At 33.2% G+C, this 9,730-nt stretch overlaps 1 protein-coding gene across 1 annotated transcript; it reads right to left on the bottom strand.

Annotated features, from left to right (window-relative positions):
- Positions 1–1,101: 1,101 nt before the first annotated feature.
- LOC132745766 (uncharacterized) lies at positions 1,102–3,083 on the bottom strand. The gene is made up of 3 exons (XM_060734739.1): positions 2,812–3,083; positions 1,798–2,456; positions 1,102–1,607 (listed from the first exon to the last, which is right to left on the bottom strand). The coding sequence occupies exons 1-3, from the start codon at positions 3,081–3,083 to the stop codon at positions 1,102–1,104; spliced, it is 1,437 nt and encodes a 478-aa protein (XP_060590722.1).
- Between the last annotated feature and the right edge of the window lie 6,647 nt (positions 3,084–9,730).

Below are 9,730 nucleotides of genomic sequence, written 5' to 3'. Positions count from 1 at the left end.
TAGTGATGATCTGCGTTGATTCTCAATCACGGCTTTTTTATGATTTCTTTTATTTGAAGAAAGTTCACAGTTTGTTTGGACAGTAAAACGATCATATACATAACAATTCTTTATCAAGTAAATAATGAAAACAAAAGTAATTACTGAGTAACTCCTACCACTTCAATCAGCATATAACCATTAATACATTATACATAGTATAACGACCATTTACTTTCATACTTCATACGTTAATTGTAATTATGTCATTTGGAAAAATTCAAAATAGTATGATTTACTCAGGTCTTATTCTTGTGGGGTACTTACGAGTAGGTACAAGTATTTTTCTTGGAATTTAAAAAATGGCAACTAAGTCTATAGCATGTAAGTAACATTTGTGAATTTTACAGAATGTATAAATTATTGTATTCCTTTTGTGAATATAAACGAAAATAAAAGTAACTGTCCGACATTTTGAATATATTTACATAATAATGTATCTTAAAATCATGATTATTACATTTTACTAACATTCATAATAAAAATCCGAATATGCACATGTTAAATTTGATACATGTTCATTTAAAGCCTGAACGTTTAAGAATAATAAAAGTTCGTTTTGCATCATCTTCTAATATTTCTCAAAATCTATCCCTTACAGAGTTCTAATTGTTAATTTTAATTGCAACAAATGACACAATTTCAAGCAAGATTTTATATCATATAAACTGACAGGCATTATATCTTGTTTATAGAAGAATGATATAATTGTGTTACAAAGATTGTTCTACAAAAGTTTAAAATATATTTTTAATTAACGTTTCTATTTTCTAAACAACGTTTAGGACTAACACATGTGCATCGAAAGACTAAAACAATGTTGCATGCAAATAACATTTTAAACAATTCACATATTGATTTTATGACCCGACTTTTTCAGTTGTTTGAAAACAACAATATAAATCAATATAAACCAAGTACTAAACAACATAGATAGTTATTTCGCATCAATAGCCAAAAGATACATTAGATTTATTTCTTAAGCTTGTGAAACATCTCAATCCAGCAGAAATTTCTTTGAAGGAATTTACCGGTTAGAAGTTGAAATTTTTGCGATCTATCTTAAGCAAATTCGATTACAAATAGTTTATCGTTGTTGTAAACTCCAACAATTAACCTATTGTTTGTCCCATCGAAGCACATACTGACTGGTGCTTTCAAGACAGAATCTTTCCCCGTTAGTTCTCCGAGACAATTACCATCCCTGTTGAACATAACGATGTTGTGTGAATGATAACCACATAGAAATATCGTTCCATCATCAGCTACACATACACCTTTAGTACACTTCAATCTACTGTCTCTCAGCTCTTCAATGACCGTACCATCCTTGTTAAGACAAACAGCTCCATCAGAGCCATCTGTTACGATCACTGTGTCAGGAGTGGCAGCCATATGCGTAACACTGGATTTAAATATAAACTTCCCGTTTTGATCCTTGGCAATATATTTTACAAGATTAGATGAAGTACTGTATACGTTAACACCATTTGAGGCTGATGACCATAGATCACCACAACACATTGTTAATCCTAACTGATGACCGTATTCTATAACTATAGTCCTTCCTTTGGATAGATATGATGAGCCAACGGAAAAAGAGTTGTATTTTATTGTTTAATTTCACAGCCACTTCACTTTTACTAACACAACATAAACATGTAGGCATAGCATCAAAATGATAGATGTTTTGTACACTATCATTAGTGTTGAGTCTTTTCAATTTGTTATTGTAATCATCAGTCAGAAGTATCATACCATCAGAAAGTTTACAGATATCAGATATGTAGCAATTCCATAAGTCATAAGTCTGCTTCAAATTGATCTCTTTCGTTGACTTTATTTTGTACTGCCTCTGTTTCACAATCTGCTCATCCAAAATTCCAGTTGTCAAGTCACCTATAGAATTTGCTTTTGTGATGACGTCCTTCAGCTCTTTATTTTCAGTAAAATCGATAAATTTTGTTCCTTCTGCCGCACCTTCTGTACAAACAGTGTTTGCATCTTTGACAGTCTTCTTCATCAATTTCATCCGAACAAATTGCTGCTCTAAGTTCATACTATCCATCATTTGCAGTTGTTCCGTAGTTTGCTTCAAGTCTTCAGCTGTTCGACCTGATACACTGATAGAAGACACGAGTTCCTCCTTCAATGTAGAATATTTATCATTTAAACATTTTGCTGTCTCTCTTTTCAATTTTCTTATATGTTCTATAAGTTTTGTCTCTGTAGCATCTAGTTTCACTTCAATAAGTACTTTCTGTTTGTCTAAAGCAGTTAAATTCTGTTTCCGTTTTACTGCCAGGGACTTCACAGTGCCATGCGCAACTTTTGTTTCATCCAATAGAGCTTGAATCTCCGTTTGGGTTACGCTTTGTTTAGAAGCATCTTCAATCTTGTTTACTCCATCACAAGACCTACAATATAAAATGAGGCCGGAGGTTAATTATAATTAGAAAATATAATTAAAATATCACATAATAATTTAAGCTAATATTTATTTAATATTATTTAGTACAGTTGAACCATAATCTGCTGAAACTACAGACTACATTTGATCCGAGTCACAGATCGAAAATTGAATACTAAACTTCATGATATATACAATGTATATATACATGTACAATGTAGTAGAAACAAAATAAGCCATAAATAAACCAGGTCTCGCAAACAATACTACTTGAAATGTTTATATATGTTTAATATAACCATAACCTATGTTCTGTTGCAATGCACATTGCACAATAAACCATATCATGTGTTTTGCAGTACATTTCAATGTTTCGGTCAGCGTGGTACTGGCATTTTGTCCTAGCAATATGTAAGCCTCGATTGGCATCATTTTTATCCAACAGTTTATGTTGTTGTGTAGCATTAAGTCGGCCATGGTATCTTGTACATGTATTACACAAATATTCTTGACACTCAGGACAATACTTGTTAGCCTCTTCTCTTATATTATCTTTGCTGCAAGGTGAACACGTGAATTCAAAGTCTGCATCAGAACCGTCTTTAAACGATTGAACATTGATTCCTTCTGCCATTCTGGAATAGATTTTTTTTCATCTATTCTAAATTAATGTATTCATTGAAAGCATAAACTGAATTATACAATATTTTTTGTTTATCGTATGAAATGAAAGACCGATATCTTTTACAATGTATCAACTGTATCTTCATAAAAAGATATACAATGCGTCCATATCCATGTTTGAAAGAGGTTTAAGTAATTCTAAATCACCAACTGCTTTACTTTTGTTAACAATATCTACGATCCATCTTTGCGCTTGAGTGATTTTAAAAAGAAATATTTTCACAAATCCATGAATAAATCATGCACTTGACAATTCCTTAAACAGTTACTTTAACATATAAATTATTATAAAATACACTCGATAATTCCCTGTACAGGTAATGCATGTAAACATAGATCATAAAAAACAACTTTTTTTATCTCATGTTACATTTTATCTTATGTTCTTCAGTGTGAGTTTTAGTAAAATTAATCTGATGACAGATAACTCCAATAAATTTTACCATTTTGTACAGTGTTTAAAAGATATAGAATATATAATTCAACTATAAATAAGACGCTTTAAGATCAATGCTTACCTTTGCCTTCTTTCGTCTTTAAAATTTGACTTAGTTACATGATTGATGTTATCGTTATATGAAATCACTTAATCGTGATACGGTGTAAAGTGTAATGAAACACTAAGTTATTTCATTTCTTACATATAAATAGCATAATGTTATACATTTTGTCTTTTCTTTTAAAGGGTCTTATCACAGTAATTTGAAATTCTATCAAATAACCAATATTTAAGCTACATTAAATAAATATGTAAAAATATTTTACCGTCGGCCTAAAAATCAAACATTATACAGTTTCATTAACTTGTTTAATAGTATTTTTTGTAAATCTCATTAAATAGTGTTCCTAAATTAGGATTTTAAACGGGAAACCCCACGGTAACACTAAAGTTCGTATACGAATTTTAACATGCAAATGAAGACTATAATGAGCTCGTGTATGCGCTTCGTCACAGTTTTATAGTTGCTAACCGGAACACAGCAAATGTGATATTTTCTTGTGCAAACACACTTTAACCGTTTAAGCTTCACGGTGCACTAGACCTGGGGTTCAGTAAAAGTAATCATCTCGTAAAAAGATAAAATTTGTATGAAAACATCCGTTACAATGCAGAATTAGGACTGCCACTTATAGTCATGTTTGTTGATTTAATATTGATGTACGGATGGTTTCACATGCAAACAAAAACTGTACTTCTAGTTTCGCCACAATGAGGTTACCTATTTTTATGCTAATAAAACTCATTTTGGTTGTCTGGACACAAGAATAAGACCTGGAGTCGATATAAAACCAAATTTATAAATGAAATGTCGCTATTTAGTTTTTTATGAAATTAATTAAATGTAACTTTAACGGTAATATCCAAAAATAACCCCTACATTGTATAAATTAACACTATATAGAGATTATTTTTGGATTGGTTATTTTATAGAATTTCAAGTTCTGTGCACATGGTAAAAGTATTCATTTAATAGTGATATATCAGCAGATCTGATAATAATGTGCTTAAACACTACATTGTGCATGTAAATAACTTTAAATCCGCTATAAATTTCAATTTACCTTCTTGTTTCGGTTTCAACAAAGTATGTCAATATTATAATGTTAAGTAAATTTCGGATTACCTCCCATTATTTGGGGTATAATGGGACTATCTGATTAATAAACAACGTAACTAACTTGTTCCCCTTATTTTTATGTGTATTCCGGTTCGGTTTACTGGCTGGTCATTCAACTAGGGCCGCTTAAAGTTTCGAAACAAGCATACTGTAAATTAGAACGTTTAACCGTTAATTAAATTTAACGTTTGTGAAGTAGTTTCACTCATATAAACCTTGGAACAGGACCGCATATTGCGGCGCATAAATCCGAATCCGTACCGGCTTTACATATTGTTAATGCGGCCTTTGAATATCTTTTCATATTATTTGAGCGGGTGGTCTTTAATTATTTAATCTCAATTTTAATATAATCTGCTAATTTAAAAATCAGTCAAATTTACGGTACATTGAAATAAAGTTTCCTTTGAAAAGGAAAGGCTTGCCCAGTTGTGCCATCCCTTTAAAAAATGATATTTTTTGAAAAACCTCCTAAATCAACTCTTTATGATAAAAAAATAATTATAAAAAGATAATAATAAATTCATCTTATAACCAGTAAAAAACAAGGTACCTATGTTTTTACAGGTATAGAGGGTCAATTTATTATCACTATTTTTTCGTATATCATAAAGGGTTTATTTAGGATTTTTTTTTCGGAAAAAAATGTTTTACTTTTAAAGGGATAGGAAGGGTAACCCCAAGACCTGTGCCCATTTGTGTCACCAGTGTAACGTATGCAAATTTGGACAAAAGAAGGACCAGAAGTCCACTGATTATAACTGAACCGGATCAATCAACATAACAACTGTTTTTGTAAAAACGTTGCGGCGAATGGCAGATATCACTCCTTGTCTTTTTTATGCTCCCCGAAAAAATTTTGGGGATCATATAGTCGGCGCCTTGACCGTCTGTCCGTCCGTTGTCTTGTCCGGAGCATAACTTGAAAACCCTTGGAGATATTTTGTTTAAACTTCATACAGTGGTAGAAGGCATTGAGGGGGAGTGCAGTGTCAAAGAACCATAACTCTGTTATGCCCTGTTTTCGAATTATCTCTCCTTATAGAAAACTCTTGTCCGGGACATAACTCTAAAACTATAAGAGATATGAACATGAATCTTTGTAGGTGAATAGATCTCAATAAGTTGATGTGCAGTGCATAAGAACAATAACTCTTTTTTCCCCTAATTTTGGGGTTATTGCCCTTTGTTAATTTTAACACTTTGAACTTTGTCCGGAACATAACTCTAAAACTATTAGAGATATCAAGATGAAACATTGTAGGTAGATAGATCTCATTGAGTAAAGTGCAGTGCAAAAGAACAATAACTCTGTTAAGCCTCATTTTTGAATTATCTCCCCTTTTAGAAAAATCTTGTCCAGGACATAGCTGTAAAACTACATGAAACTTTGTAGGTAGATATATCTCAATGGGTAGATGTGCAGTGCACAAGAATCATAACTCTGCCTTGCCTAATTCTGGAGTAATTGTTTATTTTTACTTTTTGAAGTTGTCCGGGACATAACTCGGAAACCATAAGAGATGTCAACAAGAAACTTTGTAGGTTGATAGATCGCATTGATAAGAAGTGCAGTGCAAAGAACGTAACTCTGCCTTGCCTAATTTTGGAATTATCGCACTTTAAACTTTTTCTAGGGACATAACTCTGAAACTATAAGAGGTGTACTTTCCTGTGTCCAAAACCTATTCGGGGAGCATCACCCGGCTCAAACCGGGCTCTTGTTTATAATACCGTAAAATTTGACCAATTTTAAAAGACAGATTGGGTTCAATTGTTAATATATTACTTGAGGCCATATACTCGGATAATACTAAAAGATATTTAGATGTAGCAGAAACGTTTTAAAAAAACCGTTTCACGGTCGAAAATATGCGCCGCAATCGGCGGTCCCGTTCTCGAGTTCCTATGGTTTCACTCACAAAAGCCAATGAACCTAATACTTTATAAACGAATTTCATATTTCTCGTAACTAGCCTTTGAAAATAATTGCATGAATATTACCGGAATTAATATGATATCTTCAATGCCTAAGTTTTGGGGAGGGCTGTTGTTAATGTTGTTAAAACTTGTAGCCCGACCACCCATTTGCACTATATCTCTCTTAATGAATATTTGTTGTGTTTTTTTTTTTTGTATTATCAATGCAACCTTAAGTACATGTATCTTTTGTAAATAATAGTTGCAATAAAATATATTAAATTAAACTATGTAAGCACAGATTTCTAATAATATATTGCGTATCGATTTTAAGATACCATGACGTGTTTTTTCGGATTTTTTAATAATGAAAATGGACACTATTTGAGAGATGAGGTTAACCATGACATTCAAATTTAGTGTCAGATATTTTTAGTAAAACTACCCAAAATGCATTGGAATACACCATTTTACATCTTCATTTCTGAAAGAAGGCCCCATACCCCAGCAAATAGAAGGGGATATCTCTAACGTGTCTATCCGTCCCCACTGACAGCTACGCAGCTGGCCGCGTGCGCGTCTTTAACTTAAATTCCCATGCGCCTCCATCTCTTGCCGGAAATCCTGGATCCTCGGTACATTGCGCCAATTACGAGTTCAATTCTATCAATTACGAAACAATACAGATTTACTTTTGATGTCAACAGATGCAGAGCTAGGGTGTCTTAATCTGAGTAATGGGTAACTTATGTAATTACTGCTAAATTGGGCATTTGTGTAAACAACCTTATTACTACAGAGATAAATGTATCATGCAAAATATAAAAACAATGGAACATTTTGAGTAATAAAACGTGCAAGACAATATTCCGTGTGAATAAAATGCTCCATAGAATTAGATAAAATCGAACGTTACCTCTGTTGAAAAAGTCTTACGTGGGGAATTTCTACTGCTTAACTTATATTGCAATGATTTTGAATGTATCATTTTTGTTATGTAATAGTTAAAAGTATAAAAACCGAGTTAGTTGCGAGGATATAACACTTGTAGGAGCGACATCGAGGGTGTTATTGCTAAAATAATGTCGAGCCCGTTAGGCCGAGACGATTTCTTTTATCGCAAGTTCATATTTCTTGTAAGAGAATCAGGTAACAAAAAACAAACAAACAAACAAAAAACAACATATGTACTTTTCTCTCTTGTGCCTTTTCACTTTAGTTTCTAATGAAAATCCCAGATAAAAAGAACCAATACCAGCTAATGTTGTTGTAAACTACACTGCGGATGATAATGTGATCAAAAATTTGCTCATACAATGTCGGCCTAGACGCTCGATAAAAACGTTAAAATTGAAGCATATAGTTAACTTTAAATTAATATGTAAAACTAGGGCGCACGGAACATCTGTATGAAATCCTCATACTGTTCTATTAATTATGGTGGCTGATTTGTGCCATTCGTGTTTTCGCCCCGCGACCCTGCCAAGCGAAAAGTCGAAAACTAACAAGTTAAAATGGCGGGGGCGCGCAGCGAAAACATGTAATTAGCAATGCGCGGGGTGAACTTTAATAAATAAAACTTAAGATTTAAGAAATAAAACGGCGGGGTCGCGGTACGAAAACACGATAATTAGCGGGGGCGTGGGGCGAGGTAAAATAAATAAAACTTCGCCGCGCGACCTCGCTTATTATCGTGTTTTCGCCCCGCGACCCCGCCAAGCGAAAAGTCGGTAATTAACATGTTAAAATGGCGGGGGCGCCGAGCGAAAACACGCTAATTAGCGAGGGCGCTAGTAAGCGTCTTTTCGCTCCCCCTGCCGTTCTATTTCTTAAATCTCGCCCCGCGCCCCCGCGCGGCGAAGTTATATTTATTAAACTTCGCCCCGCGCCCTCGCTAATTAACGTGTTTTTGCTGCGCGCCCCGCCATTTTAACTTGTTAGTTTTCAACTTTTCGCTTGGCGAGATCGCGGGGCGAAAACACGAATGGCACAAATCAGCCACCATAATTATAAGTAACTTTGTAGCTCTCTCTGTTTAATCCTGAAAGTCGAGTCGAAAACGTAGTTTTGTGTGTTGACTACAATGGGGTAACAGGTATTTTCAGTGAATGAAATACATTTTGAGGAAACATCTTGCACATAATTGTAAGTTAGTCTATCATCAACAATTTCCATCATTTGTAAAGTTGCATAACGAAGTCGTACATCTTTTTAAAAAAAACGAGTACAATTGTAGAACCAAATTTAATGAGAACAATGATGGAATGATTTTATTGCCTGTCCAATGTCGTCCATTTTTTTGTTTTCATTTAATTATACTTTTTCCTCGCTTCCTGTCCTTTAAGACACACAAATATAATGCAGTATTTCATTGTGAAAAGTAAGAAGACGTATCAAATTGAATGAATTCGGGTTGCTTGTTATACATTCTCATCTAAATAGTATTCTACTTTGATACCACACGTGTATACCAACTTGAAAGTATTTACAATACAAAAAATACATAAAAAAGTACATTATATAGAATTTATTTCACCAACAAAACATCAGTAATAATTACATACATAAATGTCATACCTTTTTCAATTAATATTGGAATAAAGTCAATTATTGTGTTTTTTGTGTGTTTTTTATTTTCAGACGCAGAAAAAATGTTCCTTTAAATGGTTAGCATGTAAAGTTAATTTCCATATTAAACATGTAGCATTGTCTAGTGGACCTCTACAAAAATGAATAATTTCATGACCCTGCAGAAAAAGAATGATGTTGCACACTGTGCACTAATGAATTGTTATATTGAAAAGATACATATTCTCCTTAGAATACACAAGACAAAGGACCTTCGATATTTGACAAATGCATTGCGCAGTAAAACTCTTTCAGATCTTTAAGTGTATATTTGTCTGAAGTTTCAATCTTCAAATTTAAATTGCTTGTACACTTTGTATGTGAGTCTCGGTGACCTTGACTGTGAACTATTCACCTGCTTCTACATCAAAGAAATAATAACTTTTTATAACAATGGTATTTAGGCGAGCGATTAATGTCAATGATATCT

The sequence above is a fragment of the Ruditapes philippinarum genome, unplaced genomic scaffold (genome assembly GCF_026571515.1).
Source record: "Ruditapes philippinarum isolate M1 unplaced genomic scaffold, ASM2657151v2 ctg7543_1_1_1_1, whole genome shotgun sequence".
Lineage (NCBI taxonomy): Eukaryota > Metazoa > Mollusca > Bivalvia > Venerida > Veneridae > Ruditapes > Ruditapes philippinarum.
This window is presented reverse-complemented; position numbering and strand designations above follow the sequence as displayed.

Bases quoted from the DNA above. Each gene is read 5' to 3' on its own strand.
- LOC132745766 (XM_060734739.1), bottom strand. From the start codon at position 3,083: ATGGCAGAAGGAATCAATGTTCAATCGTTTAAAGACGGTTCTGATGCA. The intron at 2,457-2,811 runs GTACTGCAAAAC...TTTATATTGTAG, and splicing joins GCTGACCGAAACATTGAAAT to GTCTTGTGATGGAGTAAACA. The intron at 1,608-1,797 runs GTATGATACTTC...ATCTATCCAAAG, and splicing joins TATCTGTAAACTTTCTGATG to GAAGGACTATAGTTATAGAA.